The sequence below is a fragment of the Larus michahellis genome, chromosome 23 (assembly GCF_964199755.1).
Source record: "Larus michahellis chromosome 23, bLarMic1.1, whole genome shotgun sequence".
In the NCBI taxonomy this organism is placed as follows: domain Eukaryota; kingdom Metazoa; phylum Chordata; class Aves; order Charadriiformes; family Laridae; genus Larus; species Larus michahellis.
The window spans coordinates 5706853-5729769 of NC_133918.1; the positions used below are offsets into that span (position 1 = coordinate 5706853).

The 22917-nt window shown below is 41.1% G+C and overlaps 1 protein-coding gene across 2 annotated transcripts in view; it reads left to right on the plus strand.

Annotated features, from left to right (window-relative positions):
* The first annotated feature begins 9563 nt into the window (after nt 1–9563).
* Nucleotides 9564–22917, plus strand: part of CPAMD8 (C3 and PZP like alpha-2-macroglobulin domain containing 8) — a 51952-nt gene continuing 38598 nt past the window's right edge. For both annotated transcript variants that reach the window (XM_074565732.1, XM_074565733.1), the window contains exons 1-15: nt 9564–9734; nt 12033–12184; nt 13448–13470; nt 14256–14421; nt 14556–14608; nt 15090–15107; nt 16103–16157; nt 16294–16407; nt 17217–17301; nt 17552–17660; nt 17965–18192; nt 18352–18522; nt 18883–19011; nt 21286–21475; nt 22738–22910. In XM_074565732.1, the coding sequence (XP_074421833.1) occupies nt 9652–9734; nt 12033–12184; nt 13448–13470; nt 14256–14421; nt 14556–14608; nt 15090–15107; nt 16103–16157; nt 16294–16407; nt 17217–17301; nt 17552–17660; nt 17965–18192; nt 18352–18522; nt 18883–19011; nt 21286–21475; nt 22738–22910 (1749 nt within the window). In that variant the 5' untranslated portion in view covers nt 9564–9651. The remainder of the gene's footprint in view (nt 9735–12032; nt 12185–13447; nt 13471–14255; nt 14422–14555; nt 14609–15089; nt 15108–16102; nt 16158–16293; nt 16408–17216; nt 17302–17551; nt 17661–17964; nt 18193–18351; nt 18523–18882; nt 19012–21285; nt 21476–22737; nt 22911–22917) is intronic.

Here is a 22917-nt window from a genome sequence, read left to right on the forward strand (position 1 = left end):
ATGTTTGAATGTCTTTACTGATGTACAGCAGCTTTTGTTTCCATCTGGGCTTATACACAATGTGTGCAGTGATGCAATAGGTGCTCTCCAGTCCCAATGGCAAGCCATGACCTACTGGCACCCAAAGTGCTGAGGAAGAGTGTGAATGTGGAGAGAAACCTCAGACCTAACGGAGTAAGTGCCTGAGAGTGTGGTCTTGTCATGAACGTACTTGCCAGATGTGGCAGGTTTTTTCAACATACTTTCAGTTTTTATACATGGAATGCATTTAGCTCTGAAAGACCTGCTGTATCCTGTATTTTTTTTTTTTTTTACCTGTGGAACCTCTTTCTGTGATGTTTTTTCAAATTTTTTTGCTTTATACCATCTGCATAGTGCTTTCTGGCTTAAGCTGTGTCTGTAAAGCTTTTTGGCCTGCTCAAAAAATAATTGGAGTATTCTCCTTGCACTCCTTGAAGAGCTATTCAGCCTTTCTTCCTGGTATTACAAAGGGTCTAACAAGATTCTTACCTCCTTTTATTAAGAACTAGGATTAAATTAAGGTATAGTAATGGGATCAGTAAGATGTGGAGTACACTTGATGAAAAGTCAATTTATAACAAACTATTAAGACCCTCCTTGTAAATAATATCGTTGTCATTTTTTTGCAGCAACTTATCCATGAGCCAGTAGGAGAGCAATGAGTAGTTTTAAAATATTCACCTGTTATTTCTTCTTCCTCAAACATTTCAGATGAACTGCACCTAATAGTCACCTGTGTGTGCTGCCATTCAGCCCAAGAGCCGTAGGTGCTGCGTGCAGCAGAATCAAGCTTTGGGCCAGGAATCATGAGCTGCACGTACGAAGTTGGCCACTGGATGGGGAACTTTGCTAAGCACTCAAGTCATAGGTTAGATGCAAATTAGTAGACTGTTCACTTTTGGTGGATGGAGATTGGGGTAGAAAGGCTCTGATATGATGAAAATGCTGGTCAAACAACTGTTTTCCCTAGGTTTAGGTAACTGCTAGGGTGTGTGTCCTCATGCCTTCAGCCTGCTTATCCTGTGTCATTCTGAGATTCAGAAAGTTAAGAGGGGTCTTCTTAAATATGAGGGGGAGGGATGAAAAGAAAATCGAGTTTATAGTGTCTTGATAATTCTTTCCGTGCACAGACACAAGTCAGAATGTCTTTCCTAGGATTTCTTGATGGTGGACATTCTCACCGGTATAAAAAAAATAATTTTTTTTTTTTTAAGAAGTACTTTTAAATTAAGCCCATGCTCTTCAGTCAAGTGACTTTCTACCATTGAGGTACTATTGTGTATATATACCCAAATGTTACTTAAGCAACAGACAGCAATACAAATTTTCACTATAAAGTGAAGTGGTATGCAATTAGCTCTCTTCCCTGAAGAAGGGAGGCAGAGTAAGGTTCTGCTTGCTGGGATCAGAGTTAAAGTCTCTTGATGTTCAATATTATCTTCTAGATAATTAGAATTATCTTCTTGATAATTCTATGATCTTTTGTGGAAGTAGTTCATCCTTGCTGCTGCAGGTGGCAGTCACTGTCTATACAACGAGCCTAAGGCAAAGTGGGAGTCCTGGAGCAAAAGGCAACTGCACGGACAAAACAATGAAGTGCTTAGGGTTGTGCACTCATTGTTTCAGCAGAATCGTAGGCATTGATTTGAGCATTCTGGTCCTTCTTTTCCCTCAATTGTACACTTGTGTAATTCTTTGTACAAATGGTAGAACAATTGTTAGATAAAACAGCTCAGCCTCTCCAGGAAAGGGTTTTAAACTATTTTGAACTGAGACTTTTCCATCTTGATTTTCCTGAATATTCTTTCTAGGTGGTTCTGTTTGAGCTCTTAGCAAAAGTGTTTTATGCTCCTTCACCTTGACATAGCCACAGAAATTAGATGCTGTCGTATTGAACACTGTACAAACAACAAAGAACTGCAAAATCACTGGAGCAGGAGCTAAACAGATGTGACACCACTTATTCTGTATTTTCCACTTATTTTCTGACGATATCTGACATGCTCTGAATCAGTTGGAATCCAAAACAACTTCAGGACTCTTTTTATTCACATTATCAATCTCTTCTTGAGGTTTGGTTTTGTTTTGGTTTTGACCTAGAGTTAATAATGTTCTCCCTTACGTAACTTATATCAATGTAGATATACATTCTAGCTGAACTTGTGCCATACTTATTACCTATGTATTCATCTTTTAGGCCAGAAGTTCTTATTGACCAACTGTTAACGTTCATGTGTCCTAAAGTGCTTTTTTTTTTTTTTTTTTGGGGGGGGGCGGGGGTGGGGCGCTTTTTCCTCTTCCTGAAAGCAATTGTGAAGTGATCCAGCTGGATCTGAGAGCCTGGGTGGGAGAGGGGGGAAGCACAGAAATGTAAGCACTCATCCCCTGCACAATTCTTCTAATTGTCTAAAAGGCAGTTGGCAAAGATAATTTTAAACTAGGTTTGCACTGCAGAGATTGCCCTGCCTGGATTCTGGTATTTCTTGGGGAGCTCTGACCACATTCTCTTCAGTTACGCTGCTGTTGCCTGACTGTTTTGACCACCAGATCAGGAGGGCTGAGTCAAAGCATTTTTTGCTGTAATTCCTGTGCTCTCTGCGATAGGGTCACCGGGGTCAATGTGAGGGAGCATCCCTCGTGCCTATGGTGCACTATAGTGGGGCTGCAGCCCAGGAGATAATCGAGGCCCGTTTGTCTCTTCACCACCACCCCCAACCCTACAGTTCTTTGTTCGCACTGGCTTCAAATGGAGCTGATTCTTTGCTCATCAACAGCAAGTAAGCAGCTCATGACCCCAGCAGATGTTTCTGCATTTTAGGCTAATGCGAACTTATTGGATTACTGCAGTCTTCCCTGCCTTTGGTGGTAAATACCACTTTGTTGGAGATCCGGAAACTCATACTGAATATGATAAACAAACTGCTGGCTGGACTGTGATTGCCAGGACATGAAAAGAGTTCCACAGCGGCAGAAGATCTAACAGCTCTGAAATGCACCACTGAGCCACACCAATTAAGAGCATTTCCAGTGATTATGTGAGCATTCCTGTTCAACTCACAGCAATGATTTTAGGCTGTTTCTTCTGCTACACTTGTGTGGTCTGTAGGCAAGCACAAGGATGGACCACTAGGTTTGCAGAGTGGTCTCAAATGCCTCTGATAGGTTTCTTTTTAAAACATTTCTGTAATGACGTATATGCAAGACCTGTTGAGTTTCCTGCTCTTTCAAGACCTTAGATTTAATATGTTAAAGAAGCAAACACAATTTGCCTCTTAAGACATAACTAATTTTTTGTTTATAAAGGTAATGTGTGTTTGGAGATGGCCTGTAGGATATCAAAACTTAATTCCTTGGTTTAATATCTACTGCATGTGGGGGTGGGAAGTTAAACAGCTGATTGAACGCTAGAGTTCTCAGGATTACTACCCAAAAAGATATTCTGTCTGTTGCACTTAATCCTTTCAGCACTCAGGCTTTGTTCTGTATTTCTTCAGAACTTTTTAGACAATATTTCAGTAAATGAAATGGTAAACAAGTAATTACAGGAGAGCAGCACTGGTCTCCAGCTCAACCAAGACAAAACTTATTCGTGCGACTATAGAGCAATGTTAGTACACTTATACAGCATCAGTGTAGTGTGGGCAGGGTAAGTATAGTGGCTGTAAAGGCAGTACCCAAAGATGTCAAGAACCCTTAACTCTTTCTTGCTAGCTTTTTTTTTTTCCTTGAGAAATTTGCCTAACTGAACAAAATCTAATTTCTCAAATTAACATGATTTGTATGCTAAAAGGACATCTCTACCTGTTCTTAGTTATAGAGATGTCCAGCTGAATTTTTAGTAACTTAAGTGTGGAGACTTCACAACCTCTCTAGATCCTTATTTATGTATAAAACTTTCACCAACCACTAGACTACACACAAACTTCTATTACATCAGTCATATGTAGAGGCTGAATAGAAAACTGGGAAGTAATTTGTTGCTAAACGTCTTAATGACAGCCACTTCTGATTAAGCACAGTACTGTATTCCTGTTCTAAATCAGCATCTGCCCATATTAATGATTTCTTAGTATTATTTCAGTCATTTTGTTGGGAATTAAAATGTTGTACTAATCTGAAAGATCAGATCAGCCTCTCCTGTTCTGTAGATGATTAATAGGCATTTTTGACAGAACTACTTAATATTTGTATTCTCGAGATCATTATTCTGTTGTTAAATGCTACTCACATTATATTCTGATTTTGAATGTGCTCTTTAATTAACCTTTCCTTGTAATTTTCTTCTAAATGTGCTTGTATTCCCAGGAGGAAGGATCAGTCTAGTTTCTGCCACTCTGTATCTGGACCGATGTTGTAGTTTCTGTAGAAAGGCATTCTCCTCGTTGCCGGTAAGCTTGCACTAGTGTGGCAAAGCCAATAGGACGCTTGTTCTGCAGTTACCAGTTTCTACATTAGATATCTGTGTTTGGCTAACAGAAAAGAGGCTGTTGCAGAAACACAAAGAGAGAACAAAAGCTGAAGTTAAAGAAATGGATGTGGGTTTCTTTACCATTAATGCTGTAATGCCAATAATGCTGTAAAGTAATTAAGACCTTATTCTTGTCTGGTGGTATGTAATGACTGACATGAATGTTTTCCCATTGGGAAGAGGGAACAAATGATTCTGGCTTCCCTAAAGCTGATGACTTGTCCATTGTTTTTTATTTTTCACCCGCCTTCTACTGAAGCCTAGCGCTTACAGGACTTAATGCAAAACTAATACTTATTAGCCTTGTTTTTGCTGCAGCATCTTTTCTTATGTGCACAATTTATGCATGTATTCTCAAAATCTTTAAATAAGTATTATCTCTTTAGGTCTGGTCATCTCAGTGACAAGGTAGTGATAACACTCAAGCTGAGACAGTTAACAAAGGCTAATTATTAAGGGCATGATCCTACCACTTGATTCTTAAGTAGTCTTACTGATTTGAATTTTGTAATTAAGGGTAAAAAAAGCAAAAGGAGGCACAGCTGAGAGTAGCAGTATTCAAGAATTAGTATTATTCAGCAGTTAGTGTTAACTCTATTTTTTGTCTGACAAATACCTGTCTGATAACTTTAACATTGCACATAGTTTATTTACTATGTAGATGGAACATGGAAGGGGGGCATTCTTTCTTCTGCAGAGTAATTATGAGAGTGTACAAGTGGTCAGGATATAAATTAGATCGTCAGAACCAGAATAGAAGTATTTCCACCTTCTTCTATAACCTGCAGTCCCTCCCTCACCTTTCTGACACACTAGTATAGCCATACTGATCCTCTGCACACTTTCAACCTGGACAGCTGCCTGAGATTCCTAAAATTTCATGAGGAGCAGAATTACGTTTTTTGTAAACGAAATAAAAATCTGAACTATGCACCGTGCAAGCAGTGGGTGAATATGGCCTATAGATTTGACTGATGAATAGTTTTTATACATAAGCAGTTCTTACAGAACTTCCTTTAAACTCCTAACTATTACCAGATGTGGGTTGCAGGCGGCTGCTGGAATTCCAACACCTGTTGCATCACACTGAATAGGATTCATTTTGGCAGGCACAGAAAATTCCATTTCAGTAACTAAATAGTTTGAAATGATATCTAAAGCCTCCTTTTTTTTCAGACCAAGCTGATTCTAGCTTTATTTACAGGATTGCACATACTTTCATAATTAGAAGATGGTTTGCAGTCTTTAAAGACTGTAATTGCCTGATATTTCTTGTAGTCAGTAAATAGCAAAATGAAAATCTTCCATTTGAAAGAATATCTCCTTTTAAAAAAGTTAACAGTGATTTAAAAGGGCTGTAATCCACATAATGATAATTTCTAGCTGTGATTTCTGAAACACAGAAATACACAGTTTTGTGTTCAAAAGTATTCTAACATTACGCTGAAGGTGATGGAGCTCCATTTTAGAAGTGCACTCTGCTGCATTCGTTCATCAGTTCATTGCTGAATCATGTTGCTTCTTCGAAGTCCATACCCAGAGCTTTTTCAAAGATAAAATGTGGATGGATGTTTAGTGGCACTTTGTGGGTTTTTTGGTATGTACCCCATAGATCTCAGGCATGACTCTGTAAGGAGCCATTTGTGGGTCTGCTCTATAAAGACTATAATCTATAAATAATCTATAATCTATAAAGATTAAGTGTAGCGATAATTACTTTTTTGAAAGCACAATGCTGTTTCGCCCAAAACATACCTGATCTCTGCAAGACTATTTTCAAAATCATTGTTTTGATTGGTGAGGTATTGTACCTCAGTTACAGGCTGCTATACCGTCAGAACAGCAGAGGTGCTTCATTTTTGTTTAGCTTCCTTATTGTCTTTAATCAAAGGATTCCAAAATGCTCTTAAGTGTTACCCTTTCGAAGGAGGCTAACCTTAGTGTTGCTCCTGTGCAGACAGGAAAATATTGAGGCACACAGGGGTCTGCGGATGTATCTGAGAAAGTGATAAAGCTGAAAAAGAATTTGGAATTACCAGATTTTACTTTATTCTGCATGTTTCGGTTTGTCTCAGTAAAAAAAAAAAGTTCCCATTTTAATGTACTTTCTAATAAGTTGCTTTTCATAAAGCCTAGCTGGTTTGCTTGGGAAATGATCTCTATAATTCTAGACTTTGAATGAGTTTGAATAAACTGAAGGAGAATGCAGCAGTAAGGAAGAACACACTCTTTGAAATTTAGACAGTCCAGCTATCTCCGTTTCTAGTTAAGTTTCAAAGGCCGAGATGCGTTAAAAAACAGAGTTATTTTATTAAGAGTATTGTAAACTGAAGTCTGACCTAGGTTTGACAGAGTTGGTGCAAGTAAATGTTCATCTCAGCAGTGGCACAGTTGAATTTAGTATGGAGAAAGATAAAACTAATGTTCTAGTGAAATATTTGTAGAAAAATACAGCTGTTAAAATCTGAATGGCAGGCATTTTATTTAATTCCATGTAAAACTAGTTGAACTGACATCACCCCAAAGAATACTAGTGGAAGTTTGTGGAGAGTGTTCATGTCTTAAACTAATTAACATAATTAACAAAATACATTACCTATTCCTACAGATCCTGCCTCATTTGCATCCTTGACCATCATGGCCGGTGCGAGGTAATACACAGCTACTACAACTCCTAGTACAAGAGGAATAGCCCCATTTGAGTACAATTATACATTTCTGAGGAATGGGAGATCAGAGGAAAAACCTAATATACTTTAAAATGGAGAGGAAAGATGTGTTAGGAGGACCTCCTTTTGACTTCATGCTTTTTTGCACGTGTCTTCAATTTTGGGCAAACAAGAGTCCCTTGGTAGCTCTCGTAGCGTTGTTTTGTCATGTGAAGATACATGAGCAATGAAGTGAGCAAGAGAGGAGCAGTTGTGCTTAAATAGCACAGCAGCAAGCAAAATAGATTCAGCTTACAGAATATTGAAAGCTGCTCCAAGGCATTCTGCAACTCCTCCCACAGATGAGCTATAGCTAGAAAAATCTCATTAAAAATAAATAAAAATAATGCTTACCAAGGTGGTGAACCATCTTTTAAAACTTCTTGTTCAGTAGATAGAGCATAATTCTGGTGTTCTTATTGTACTGAATAAAATTCCTTCAATTCTCCACACAGATCTTGACAATTAGGGCAAGTCTTAAAACAGCATCGGTGGACAAACGTTAGTCAAGGACTGTTGACATAGTAAGAGCTGTTTAAATAGGGGATTTCTTTAAAACCTTCCAAATTTGCTTGGCTATGATTTTAAATGTCGTGTCCAACCCTAAAAACTGTAACGAGCCTTGCAAAATACATAGTCCTTTTGATTTGAGACTGTTGTTTGAGATGTCTGGTCTGAAGAATTTTCAGGTGAGATACACTTTCTAAAGCCCTAGCCTAGCTTTTGTTTTTTATTTGACAAAATCTGTTCCCTCTTCTTCTAGACTTGCTTTGCCTCGCCGCAAATAAGACAATGCTGTTTTAAGATGGATTTAAGTAGGAAAACGTAGCCACATCTAGCAGTGTTATCCATTACTGAAGGTAATCTGAACTTTTGAGAAAGCTTCTGAGTTAATGATTTTTTTAATTATTTTTTTTTAAGAGAAATCATACTAAAATTAGTGTAATTCCAAACAAGATAAAACTTTAGGCACCATTTTGTTGCTCTCCTGCCTATGGCCTGATCAGCCTCTGAAGTGGTCAGGGAAATCTCGTTCCTTTTGATGACTTTGTGTTTTTAGGGAATGGGATGACTTGCAGAAAATGTGTTAGCTAGTAATGATACCTCTAAAATACATGGTGATTGAAATAATTTTAAGAGGGAGAAAAGTAATTTTAAAAGTTTATCAGCTTTAGCAACTTGATTTGCTGTTTTTCTTGTCAGGAGCTAGAAGAAAGGGCCTTTGGTAAACCTTTGAATACAAATTTTTGCTAAATAAAGTGCGAGGTTCCATATCAGTGATTTTTAGAAGAAATAGAACTGAGGTTCAAATAATGGAGCTAATCTAGGCAGTGGTTTATATTTTTTTGTTCTATTTTCATAGTAGTTTACCTTAAGCCAGGTGTGTAGCGTTGAGGGGAAAAATATGATTCAAACTACCTATGTTGAAGGTTATCATTTATTCCTGGGGGGAGAGTTCAGCTCCAAAGCACATCTGGGATCCTGGGTTGTCTCTGGCAAAGGTTGGAGAACTCATTCCTCGGTATCTGTATGTGGCATTTAATCCACCCCTGCGAGACGCTTATTCTGTCGCCTGGAATCCCTGCTGGTGCTTTGGATATGGTTTTCCCCGATTTGTTGAAGTTTTACACGCTGCACTCTCTTCTGTGGACTGGTGCAGTGAGAGCTCCCCCTCCTGTCTCGAGCCCCGGTAGCCACGGGCGAGGACAGCGGGATGGAGATGGGAGATCAGGGCCTGGGGATGGAGGAGGAGATGGAGAAGCATCAGTCCTGGCACTGGATTTTGAGTTGGAAAGCGGTTCTTTGGCGGTGCTCGGTGCGGCGCCTCGGAGTACAAAGGCTCAGTTAATGGGAGCAGACCCTGCCGGGGGTGCTGTGCCCTGGTCCAGGCTGATGGCGCCTTTGGGAACCAAAGCTTCTGCAGCTCTTGCGTCTGCCTGAGGCTCAGCGGCACCTCCAGGGGCTGGAGGAGGAAGGCAGGGAGCTCGGGCAGGTGGGCTGCCGGGGCTGGGGGGGCTCGGCAGGAGAGGAGCCGGTGCCCTAGCAGCCCTCGGGGCAGAAGGCCGGCCGGGTGGGCTGTCAGGGCTGCAGGGAGGATGGGGAAGGTGTGGAGCGGCGGCTGGAGCCGGGAGCCCGCCGGGACCGGGGCCCGGCGCACCTGGGAGCGGGCGGGGGCCGGCTGGAGGCGGGGGTGCGGGGCCCGGCCCCCTCCCCCGGTGCACGCTGTCAGGAGCGGGCGGGGAGCCGCAGACAAAGAGCCGGGGCCGGAGCCGAGCGGGCACCGGGGCCAGGAGGGGGCGGCCCGGGGGCGGGGACGCGGCGGGGGCGGCGGCCAGAGGCACCGGGGAGCCGAGCCCGGGAGCGGGGCGGCGGGGGAGCCGGGGCTGCGCTCGCCGGGAACAAAAGGCTCCCGCTGCCCGCCGAGAGCGCCGTGGCCTGGGGCTCCGGAGCACCATGTCCCGCGGGGAGCCCGGCTGCGCCTGGGGGGTCCTCCTGACCCTCTGCAGCCTGAGCGCAGCCCAGCCCCGGGAGAGGCAGTAAGTACCTGGAGGAGGAGGAGGTCGCAGGGACCCCCGCCGGCAGCCTCCCCGTAAAGGGTGGCGGGGTTGGGGAGGACAGGAACACCGAGGGGCTCCGGGGGTGGCTGCGCCGGGCACTTAACAAAGCCTGCGAGAACCCCCCCGGAGGGGCTGGGGTCGGGGAGGCGAATCGCGGCGCTTCCCGAGCTCAGCAGCACGTTTGTACTCGCCGGTGCGAAAGTGCATAGTGCAGGGAAAGGGCGGGGGGGAGGCGGGGGAGAGAAGAAGCAAGCCTCCTTAGAAATACCTGCCTTTGGCTCCTCCAGCGAGCGGCTTCGAAGCTTTTATCTGCAAACAATTATTTAAGGAATCCGGGTTGTTGCTCAGGGGCTGCTGTTGTGCTTGGGATGGTTGGAGGTAATGTTGGTTGCTCCCGAAGAACATGTGAAACATTCTTGTGGGGGAAAAATCATCTGGGGAGAAACATTTCATAGCGGGGAAAGTTCTCTGGGTTTTGGAAACTGAATCCTCAGCTTGTTACAGTGTGTTTAGGTTAACTTCGATTAAGGTTTGCTTTGTTCTTTATCCCTAGCTTGTTATAGCCCGTCAGCATCATGAATAGCTGCATTAATTGAGTGCCATGGAGAACTTATTTTCACTTGCTTACTAGAAAATATTTCACGTCCTGCCAAGTTTTGGTGTAACCTGACAGAGCTGTTAGTCAAATGTGCTTAAGGGATCTGTCCAGTCACTGTCAAGTTAACTGTTTAATTGCCAAGTTAAATATTTATAATTAAAATGCCACTTATAAAGTGACTTAAATAGTTGTATCAATGGAGTGGTACCTCGGAGGAGTTGCAGCGATTTAGAACAATGTGAATACATGTGCTTCACATATGGCATCGTAGTGCTGTGCTTATGTGACAGTTTGAATCTAATCATTTCATACTGGATGCAGATGGTATTCTTTCTCCCTCTGCAACAAGATCAGCTCTGTCTTTTTTACCAAGAATTTGCAGGCTAAGTAGTAACTTTTTATTGTTATTTATTATTGTTCTGATGAATTTTCAAACCTGGCAACCATAAGGTTTTGAATCTGCAAGTACCCCATGCAATTTAACTCAAATGCCACAGAGATCTGAACTTCCTTTGGGGGTAATGGAATCTCCATGGCAATGAGGCCTGCTGAGAGAGAAACGTGGGGTTGGAATTTGATAAAAGATGACTTGGGGGCTGTAAAACACCATCATCCTCATCCCAAAGTGATAATTAATCATGAACTAAAGCAACCTGGCTCATGGAACTGTAGAAAGGCACGGGCTCAGAAATTGGGCTGAGAGAGTCATGTGAGGAATCACCTCATTTAAAAAAAAAAAATCGTTTTGGGTACAAAAACCCCAGAAAGGCATGTCATGAAGAGAATATAAATGTGTTGCTTACAGCCCAACGCATCAAAGAACTCAGAGTCTGTAATGCTTTCAGTTGACAAGTTCATGGCATGGTGCCATTCAGCACAGGGGAATGGTACAGATTCTGTTCAGAAACACAAGGATTGTAGTATATATGGGAGGTCATCTAGGGTGGCTTTAAAACCATGTGTGTGCCTGCTAAAATAATTCCTTTTTCCCAGGGATTTTAAACTTGCAGGATATAATGGTTTGAACATAAAAAAGTGGTGTCAGAACAGAGAATTTGAGCCCAATCTTGTAACTGCAGTTTCTGGCTTGCTTCTATGTAAACTGTAAGTTTAGACGTGCTACATGTATGTGACATTTAGAAAGTGATGAGTATCAGCACTGAGTGTCACTTCTTTTTTTGTGTATCAAGTTGAACTATGAAAACGGAGCCATGAAAAATAATTGAGGCAAAAATGTTAGAAGTATCTAAATTGTTTCAAAACAAAGCACTATCTACAAAATTCTACTGGAGGTTCAGGTACTCCTTGTTCTTTCATGAACTTCAGCCTTTTTATGATTAGCTAGTTGTATGTTTAGTTTGTATTTATATAAGATATAAATAAATGTATATATACTGTATTTGTAATGAACATCTATATTAGTGGCTTTATTTAAATAGTAAGGACTTGTAAGCCACTTAGGCTCTGTTTGTTTCTATGTGCATTCTCTGCTCGTTTTATGCATATAGACCTACACTGCTGGTGTCCACAAACGTGACCCTACAGGGACAAATTCTGGGAACCTATGTTATAGAGTAGTCTGTTCTTTTCTTTTTGTTATACATAAAGTGGCTTGCAAATAAAGATTACACTCTTGTTGCTGTTCTTCTTGACCGTCCACTTCCAATTTTGCTCCTCAGGGGCTATTTGATTGCGGCACCTTCTGTTTTCCGATCTGGTGTTGAAGAAGCTATAAGCGTAACCATCTTCAACTCTGTCAAGGAGACAACAGTCCAGATTCAGTTAGTAGTCAAAGGAGAAGCGGTGTCACGAGGCCACGGAACAGTTCTGGGTGAGTTCCTTTTATTCTGAACTTGAGAATTAGTTTATAAGTTGTGGTGCTGTGGGAGCACATCAGTGTCTCATAGAGAATTGCTTTAGGTGATGATGGAACTGGAACCAAACTAATATTTAATACACTGACTACCGCTAAATGTTCTCAGTTGGTTGTGCTTTGATGTATGGTATCTCAAATATCCAAGGCTGATAATTTTGGAGCAGCAAGACATACAGAGACCCTGGATAACTGATATTCAAGGATTTTATAGTGAATATTTTTCCTCTTGAAACCTGAATATTTGACACTGGGGAGCTGTATAAGGAATAAGATAAGTTGAATTTAAGGAAAAAAAATGTAAAATCTGCAACAACATCCTTTTCTACCCTTATTTTAAAATAAGTGCTGGAAATGCAGTCTCCCCATCTTCAGGACGGAGTACTGCTGAGAGAGGTGGTAATATTTGTGCAGTTGGTTGAGTCTTTAAAATCCAAGACAGATACTCCTCTGTCCTGTGTGTAAAACAAAAAAGTGTTTTGATTATGTCCAACTTAATACTGAATGAATTTACATTACTGAAAACGAAGACAGCAGCGCTGTTCCACCAGTGCTAGTAGCGGTGTAAGCTGTAATGTAGACAAGACTCAGGCAATCAGGCTCTTTAACCATCATGTTTTAACCCTTCTGTGTGTAAAAATTGGGAGTTATATGAAAGCCATTTCCTTTCTTGGAACAGATTGTCTCTGGTTTTATCCTCCCCTTGTCATTGAAATTGGCTGACAATTGCTAAGTAATTCAAAGGGAGCGATGCTTACACATGTGGACAACATATGCTAAAGAGAAATCTTAGGTATGGCTGTACCCAGCAATCAAAATAGATTCTATAAGTGTTTGTTTTGAGAATTATTCAAGTCCCAAAAGAGGCCAGGTCTTTTTACAGCAAAGTATTTCTGTAAGCATAGGATTCCCCGTGCTGAAATCTCAGCTTTGGTGGTACTCTCTAACCATAGAGCACCTTGCAGTTTACCTTGGGAAAAAATTGTAAACAAATGTGGACCAAGTTTATTTTGGAGAACTCTACTAGGTCCAGCTTGCTCACCCTGCAGATTGTTTTACACAATGAAGGAAAATTACTTCAGGTGAAATCATAATGAAGGGGTATTGCAGTTAGCAGTTCTGTGACATGGGGTCTCCTTTCACTCAACTGCAAATGGCACAAATGTTAGCACCTTAGCTTGAGAAGAATAACACACTCTCTCTCTCTCTCTTTCATTTTAGATAAAGGAACAATTAAACTCAAGGTGAGCGTCAATTATTTTAAAATGTTTTTGGTGAAAACATGAGGGGCTTGCCTTCAACCACATCAGGCATTGCTCTCTAAGCAGCTGAGGCACAAATACAGGTCACACTCTGGCGCACGCTCTAAGGAGGAAGCAACCTTTGCAAGAGTGGAGCGTGAAAAGAACAAAGCTTAATCCATCACAGCTCATCTGCCAGGCCCTTACACCACTGAAGAAAATCAGTGGCTGAATCTGCAGCTCACTGCTCAACATAAAGTTCATATTATATTTATTTTTTCACACTCAAATTATGACCTATTATAGTATTTCTGTATTATGAGATCTTTTACTTTGTAATTTTTAATCTAATGTCATTTTAAAAGTCTTGTATTTCTCTGAGCAGCTGGTTGAAAATGGGCAAACATACATGGGTTTGGTTTGGGGTTTTTTTTGTGTGTTCTCCCTGGTGTTGATAGAGCCATGTCTTCCATAGCATGGTTAATTTCCCCATGTAACACACCTTCATTAGTGGAAGCTGCACGTGTAGATCAAATATCACTTTGCTTGAGTGATGAAGAAAGGGTAGACAAGAATTTCCTGCCATGTTTTTAGCATGACTTTGCCTCCTTTGAAGTTTTTACATTGTAAAAGATCTAGCATGTTCTTCATTTTCTTTTTATTACTAACACATAGTTACACTGAAATGCAGCAGGTGGCTGCTCTTTGCTCACTTCAGTGTCAGTTCTATTCCCCAGAAGTCTCAAAGGCTTTTCTGCATCTTCCTCACCTCATGACCTGTTTTCTAGGTGCCTTCAGGACTTCGTGGACAAGCACATCTAAAAGTCTGGGGCAACCGGCATCTCGCAGAGGAAGGCTACATTTTTCACAACTACACCACAGTAACCATTGATAGCAAAGGATCATCAGTGTTCATCCAGACTGATAAACCTGTCTATAAACCCAAGCAGAAAGGTAAAGCGACCTTGGAGAACTTGCCAGATGCTAGGGCTGCTTTTAAGCAAAACTCAAGGGTAGATTCCTGGATGACATACTCTGTTCAGTGTCAGCTCTGATGACTAATTAATTTCCTCTTTTTTCTTTTTTAGTGTTGATAAACCTCTTTATGGTGACTTCTGACTTGAGACCAGTCAATGACAGGGTAAAGAAAACTGTTTTCTTTCACACTGTAAAATATAATGGAATGGTTGGGAACGTGTATTTTATTCTAATGCAGAAGTATAATTGAATTTCTTAATCTATTTAGACATATCTTGTGATTGCTTGTTGTTATTTACAACTTATTTTTTTTCATTTAGTCACATCAGTGCTGAAGGAGAATACACACTTTTTTAGTGCTTGCAAATGCAATGTAACTGTGCCAAAGCAGTTAGAAGAATTTTTCAGACACTCTCACTCTATTGAGCTGATGCACAGAAATATAAAGGATTATTTTTCCAGTTAGATGTGTGAATGAAATGTATGTTTCTCAGGCTGCTCTTACCAAAGAAGAGATGTTAAAACTTTTGCCACTTTGTGAATCATACCTTGCTTATGTGAACTCAACAGTTCATCACAAGAAGCAGAACAGTAGCTTTGTTTCTTAAGGCCTTTTTTTCTTTTTTTCTTTTTTTTGCTTTCAGATTGAAGCTTATGTGGTGGTGAGTATCTGTCTGCCAATCATCTAGCATGTATCCTGTAGAGGCACAAGATTCTTGTAGCCTTAAGAGAAACAAGTCACACATCTGTACCTTCTGAAGTCCATTATGGCCATTCCCAAACTGTAACCTATGCAATTATCTCTGTCCCTGTGTCTTTAACTGATCTTTGTGTCTTGCTTTTTTGTTAACACCAACAAATATACTTGTTTTCTACTTCAGTTTCAGAAATCCATTCCCATTTTTCTGCCTGAGAAGAATTGGCTAGTTTCACTGGGGTTTATAAATGTAACAGTCCCACTCAATTTCTCCCTTCTTTTCAATGCAGACACACTCCTATCCTTCATCTGGCTGGGCTGATATAGCAGGGCCAATCTCATCTCTGCACCCAAACATTATGATAGTGGACAATAGAAATTCATGGCAAGGAAAGGGTGCTCCTGTCTTCTTCCTTATGAGGTGAATGAGAGGTTCCTTCTGTGTCTAGTCTTTTTATTTTCTTTTTTTTTTTTTTTTAAACCATGTGTTTTCTTTAGCTGTCAGCAAGCAGAGAATTCACCCTCTTCTCTTGTTTGCATTCAGTCACGGAGTTAATGCTGACAAAAACAGTGGGATTGATTTCATCTGACTTTGTCATCTAAAAATTGTCTTGCTAGTTGTACAGATCCCTCTATGAACAGAAATAAAGTGTCTTCAGAGGCCAGTTCATCCCATCCAAAATAGGTATCTTAAGATAGGTGGAAGATCTGCCGCTTGACAGTGCTTACTTGCGTGCATTGGCTGTCGAAGCAGTGTCCTTAAATGAGTACTGAACTTTAGAAAGCAAATACCCCCCTGGTAAAGTATCTTCAGAAAAGTTTCCACAGATGTTATTTACATTTGAGCTGTTAGTGAAGTGTATGTGTTATAAAATTAAGTTCTTTGTTGCAAACTGAGTTAAATGTATTAGTGATATTCATTTTCACTGTGGTGTTTCTCATTCCTAAACCGCTACGCAGGATCCTCGGGGGTCTCGTATGATAGAGTGGAGCAATTTGAAGCCATTTTGTTGTGGTAAGTTTGGGATTTCTTTTTTTCTCAGTGTATTGTTATTTGACTTTGCTTTTGCTTATACTGAGTTGTGTTCAGTAAGCTTTAACAAAGACTGACGAGTGACATAGAGTTCATGGCAGGTTGTTTCCTTTTTCAGGTATTGTAAATATGAGTTTTCCTTTGTCTGATCAGCCAGTGTTTGGTGAATGGCTCATCTTTGCTGAAATGCAGGGGCACACATACAACAAATCCTTTGAAGTTCAGAAATATGGTGAGTTGTGTCCAAATCAGCTTTGACTATAACCCGAGCCTGTTTGGAAGAACAAAACATTATGAAATGTTTTCATTTGAGATGAAACACCTGAGAAATATTGCATTTAAAATGTCATGAGGAAAAATTCTGTAGAGGCTATGTACTTCAGGGATATAGACGCCTGCAACTTAACCAAGCCCTTTGTTCGTGTTCTCCACGCTTCATAAAGTAAAGGACCTGAAACGGAATTTTCACGTAACAAAGACTTAATTTTGCTTTGTAAAACTCTTTAAGATGCTTTCAAGTCTGTCAGTGCTTTCCTTCCTTTCCCAGAGCCCTCCTTGGAATTCTGAATACCTTTTTGCTACCCCCCTTTTCAGTCTGAGTCCCTCTCTTTGATGAAAGGTGGGCATTGTTACACCCAGCGTGCCATCTATGACATCTGGTCTGATCACAGAAGCATTTATAGACACTGGTAACTGCTAATATCTCAGGTCTATTCCAACACATTGTGGAGGAGTCGGTAGTGAGTTGTCCTCTTTACCACGTACCTAAAAGAAAAAAGCTTGGGCTCAAATCCTGGGACACAGATCCCTCTGCAAAGAAGTTAAAATCCGAAGGGTGTGTAGCTAAGGCCATCTTGCCAAGATGGTCTTGGTTTGCCACTTCCGTTCATTCATTTTCTGCTGAGTGCTGTCCTGCCTTCTGTTAGCTACACTGCCCTCCTCCGACCATAAGCAGGGCCCTTGTCAGAGCTGTGTATGCTTTTGCTAGAATCTGGACAAAAAGATCTTGAAAAGATTCTGTTGTGTTTCTTTTCATTGTAGTATTACCAAAGTTTGAGTTGCTGATTGACCCCCCTCGCTACATTCGCGACCTTTCACTGTGTGAAAAAGGAACTGTCCATGCCAGGTAGGAACGTGTCCCAGGTAAAGTTTCATGAGTGTATATTGTAGTGCGGCCACTGGAGCTTGGATCTCATCTGCTGCAGACTTTTCAGGTGTAAGAGCCTTCACAAAACATGTTAACAACAAGAAGCTGGAAAGCCTTCTGTGGTATTTTTTTCTGTTTTCTATATGTGTAGAAATGGTACTAGCCTCTATATAACCAGGAAAAGAGAAGATAGCTGTAAGTTATAATTTATATCTTCTTTCCATTTCAGATATACATTTGGAAAACCAGTGACAGGAAAGTTAATTGTCAATATGACTATAAATGGCGTAGGGTACTACAGACATGAAGTGGGCCACCCTGTCCTCAAGACCACCCAGGTGAGGGAGTCCTTTGAGTCGGCTGTGATAAAATGCCTGGTCTGTACTCCTTGAAGTTAATACCACAGCTCTATTTTATGGTACTGATGGGAGATCAGACAATAAAGGAATAAATAGGGTAATTGGGTCTAGCATAATAAAAATATTACATGTTTTTACATGGTGTGTTTATGATTTGTGGGGGAAGAGAATTTGTTGGCTACTTTTAGAGCATATGGGGCTGAGGGAGGTTTAGATTTGGCTTCAAGAACCTTTTTGAACGTGAATGCAAGCTTATGTTTACATTCCTCAACACGCTTCGCAGATTGATGGCTCTGCTGGTTTTGATGTGTGTGTGAAAGACATGATGCCAGCTGATGTTCCGGAACATTTTCGAGGCACGGTCAATATCTGGGCCACAGTGATCAGCTCTGATGGGAGCAAGCAGGTTACATTTGATGACTCAACACCTGTTCAGAAACAGCTGATTGATATCAAATACTCCAAAGATACCAGAAAACAGTTCAAACCTGGACTGCCTTACAAAGGAAAGGTAAGATTAAAAGTAGAGACACTGACATGTGGCTGGTGTAAGGTTATACTGACCTGATGCCAGGATATTACGTCATGTTCTGGTGTGTTTTTCCCACCTGCTGTTTCTGTCATTGACTGGAATTGCTTATAATTGTTCTATAAATGAAACGCTGTGTAGGTAGAAGTCACTTACCCCGATGGAAGTCCAGCTGACAGAGTCACTATCCGAATTAAAGCTGAACTCACACCAAAGGACAACGTTTATACAAGTGAACTGATATCAAGAAACGGGCTGGTGGAGTTTGAAATCCCCTCCATCCCTACTGCTGCCCAATATGTCTGGCTGGAGGTGGGTGAAAGCTCTTTATAGGATTAGTGAGCTTTAACGTAACTAATCTTGTCAAACCTGGACTTTGTAAGTCAGTGCTACAAATAGGAAATCGGTGCCTTTTAGCTTCAACTTCTTGATTGAAATTCAGCAAACACTTGCTTTGTTTCTAGCTGCCAACAGAAGTGAAAAGATGCTTCTCCAAATACAGCTTAACATAGTAGTAAGGGCCCGATATCTGGAGGGTACTGTTGCTATGTAAAGATGATAAAGGATGAAGTGCTGGAAAGTGTAAAATGGGAGATGGGGATACAGGGTAAGAAGAGAATACAAATCAGGCTTTATAGGCATGCATAACATTCAGATGTAACTTCTGTTAAGACCAAAGTGACAGCGATCGATGGGAAACCGTCTGGGGATCAGTATCTGCCAAACTACTTGTCCATCAGTAGCTGGTACTCGCCCAGCAAGTGTCACATCCAGCTCCAGGCGCCAGATGAACCTTTCCAGGTATGTTGGCTTCATATTCCGTCATGGCAACAACTGCATTTCTTGGCTTAAAGTACTTTGTTCAAATTAAATATTTCTAGCCATTTCTGTTTCTGGGTTCCTGAACTGTTGTTTTTTCCGCTACAAAGGTTGATGTAGCTGCACTTCAGCCACCAAATACTGGTTCAGTGTGGGCTGCACACAGCTCTAAAAGTGCCTTTGATGCTTGTGCAGCATCTCATTTCCCTTTGTGTTGTGGGGACAGGGGAGACAGGGAGGGTATAGACACTGCCAACATTTAAGTTTTTCGTATTTGAATGTATGTTCTGTGCACCTCCAGTAACGGACACATGAATTGTTTGATGAAAATGACTTGCTTTAGTTCAAGTCAACAAATGCTGAAGGATTGGAATGGAAGTTAGTGGGAGTGGCTTAATTACTAAAGATACAAATTAGTGCTATATAGTCTCGCTAGAACTTCCAGTTTACATCTCAGCTGGGTCTGTTTAGTCCTCAGTTATCAAACTATGAACATAGTTATCATGTTTTCTTTTGTAGTTTTTGTAGGAACCTCTCTTAAAAATTTAGTCCTTGCATATTAAAGTTGTCATGATCTCTCTCCTAAAGGAAGGATCTGATTGAACCATGATTTCTGTTGTATGTTGTTTTACTGAGAGTTGTTTATGGTTTGTTCTCTACCCAAGAAGATGCTCCTAGGGTCTGCATATTGCTTTGGGGCAGTGGGGGGAGAGGGGGGAAAAAAAAAAAGTGGATTTTAGCAATATACACAGTTAGATTTCTATTATCAGCAGATCCGTCAGGTTGGTTTCAGACTCTTTGTATCCAAATAAGAGCATTTTTTATCATTGCATTTCATGGTAGTTTAATGGCTAATTAATCTTTTACAAGTTTCCTGAGGTATGGAAAGGGGATTATACACTGCTAATCTGAACACATTGTTCTTATTATAACCTGATTAGAACTAATTCTTCTGTGGGAAAGCTAGGAGTTGGATGACCAGCTGATGTGGGAACTGTTTCCCTGCTTTGCCAGCTCTTACTGGGTGTTCCAATTAGCTACATTCATTTTTTAATGAATTGTTTCATCATTTGCACTGGGGAATTCTTAATACTTCAAATATTTAATGTCACGAGGCACTTCTTGGACTTTGTGGCATTCTTACTGTATTTAACCGTTAGCGACTCCTTGTTTTCAAGTCCTTGCCATCTTGGTTTGTGCCATATGTACATTCTGGCAATGTAACGCTGTTAGTGCTTAAGAAAGAGGTTTTTCAAAATATTTCATTGTGGTTTAACATTGCTGTTCAGTTTTAACAGTCTCAGTTGGGCATTGCTATGCTTTAAATGGCAGGAGGATCATGGGTGGAAGTTGCTGAAGAAATCCTATTTAATACAAGTGTTAACTCCTCCTTGTATCCCAGAAGCAAGAAGTTTGTGTTCCTAGGAAAGCTGGCTGCTCCACTCATCCAGACATGACAGTCCTAATCCTGTGACTGAGTACTGATGTCTATTCTGTTGGGATTGGCAATATCTGGGGGATTTTTGTCTCCAGGGGATTCAGTACTTAGTGAATAGCTTTGGGTAGAGGACTTAGGGACACAAAAAGTGTAGGAGGTCAGTGTGCTGCTCTGTTGCAGGCTTCAGATGAGTTTATTTGGGGGAAGGAAAAAAAAAAGCTCCCTTCTAATTTATTTGTATGTTTGACAGCTCCTTGAGTGCCAGACTTGCAAATTAATATCAAGACTTGTGTAATCTGAAAGCATTTTCCCTCAGATCTATTCCCAGCATTTTCATGCCACATTGGTTAAGTTTGAATTAGTATTTTCCATATGAAAGTAATCACCATGTATAATCTCAATTAAACTGCAAAGACTATCAAACACACATCTCTTCCCACCCCCAACCCATCTCCTTCTTTTTTTGGGCTGGACTACTGAAGGGGTGTCTAAAATTCAACCAATTCTGACAGCTGCTCTGTGCCAAAAGGCTTAACTTTCAGGATTCCAGAGATTCCTTTATTGTTTTCATTAATACAACCCCCCAGCCCATTCTCCTGTTAGACTTGCAGGGAGTGAAGAGCTGAACACAGGCCCTTTTTTATCGTGAAATGTCCATGAAAACAGTGCTAATTAAATATACTTTTCAATGTGTACATTTCTCAGAAGAGGGGTCACATCTCATGTGGACTGAAACCCAAATAGATTTCTGTGCTTTATAAATAGAAAGCATGCATTGTAACGGACCAGATCTTTTGCTTTTCCGTCTCTGGGTGCAGGTAGGAGAGGAGGCTTGGATTGCAGTGAAGTCCACGTGTCCTTGCAACTTCACTCTACATTATGAAGTGGCATCGCGAGGCAACATTGTCCTTTCAGGACTGCAGCCCAGTAACGTCACCCAGCAGAGGAGCAAAAGAGCCACCTTTCCCTTTGAGAAGAACATTGATATCACACGCTTCCCAGGAACAGGTAGCTAGCACCAGAAATGCAATGCAAACTCACCCCTGTTTTCAGGGAAAAAACAACCTTTCTACATACTTAAGTATCCTAATTTTTTTAATTTGATGCTTCTTAAAATGCATAGAATAATTTTGTGCAAGAAAAATAGTGATATCCATTGCACACATAGTCATATAGAAAAGAGAAAAACTTCTACAAGAGGGAAAGCTCTCGGAGAGTTTCCTCTAGCCTTTCTGTAGTCTTTCTCTGTTCAGAAAACTCCAGTCTTTCTTAATATACTTGACCTGGCATCCCGTGACTGGTAGGGAAGTGTATGATGGGGCTGGGGGAATTTACTAAGCTGGTTGAGCTTAAACTAGGGAGAGGACATCAGATGGACTGATAGCGTGGATCAGGCTAAAGGAGAAGATTGTGCAGTTAGCATGGGGAAAGGAAACGAGGTGTGGACTCCTACTTTGGACAAAGAATAGCAGAAAGACACAAATCCCATGAATCCAGGGAACAGGGGGATAAAGAACGGTATGCTTGGGAAGATGCATACAACAGCTGCCAGTGGAAAAGTCCATTTATCCTAGTAATGTGTCTGCAATAGCAGCTAGTTTCAGATAGTTAGGGAAAAAATAAAAGAAACTTCCCTAGATGTACCCACCCAGCTTCTGGTAATCAGTGGTTTAAGAATTCATAACTTGCTGCATGGAAGGTTGGTCCTGAGCTGTTGTGTTTACAGGTTGCCCAGAGGCATTGTGGCTGCTCCGTCATTGGAAGTGTTCAAGGTCAGGTTGGATGGGGCTTTGAGGAACCTGATCTAGTGAAAGACGTCTCTTGCCCACAGGGAGGGGGTTGGAAATAGGTGATCCTTAAAGGTCCCTTCCAACCTGAAATGGTGTTCTATAAATGGCATAATCTTTTTTCAAACTCACTTATACTTTTTCTGTCAGCAGCGTTCTGCAGAAATAGATACCCTCTTTTGTTTATTTTAAATGGCTAGATAATTGTATATTTCCTTGATTTTTATGTCAGGAAAAACACTGGGGAGTCATTCTCTATCCACCTTCTCCACACTGCTCTTTGTTATGGGTGCAAATTGCCTGTCAGCTTACACAAGGAAAAGAAAGGGAAAAGGTTCTGAGTTCAAGAACCACCTGTGCAACAGGAGCAAGGGAACAACCCAAGTCCTGGGTAGAGAGTTCTGCACCTTGCAGCAGTTGGATGGGGCAGGAAGAAAGTGATTCTGATAAATAACGCTGTTCTTTTTACAACTTATTTTTTAGCACCTACCAGTATCCCTGCAGCAGAGGTTGAAGTCTGCATGACATTCCTCCGGTTCTCAGTGGTTCACAACATGGCTCCCCTGGGCCGTCTTCTGGTGTATTACGTCAGGGAGAATGGAGAAGGGGTCACGGACAGCCTGCAGTTCACTGTGAAGTCCTCCTTTGAAAATCAGGTATCGG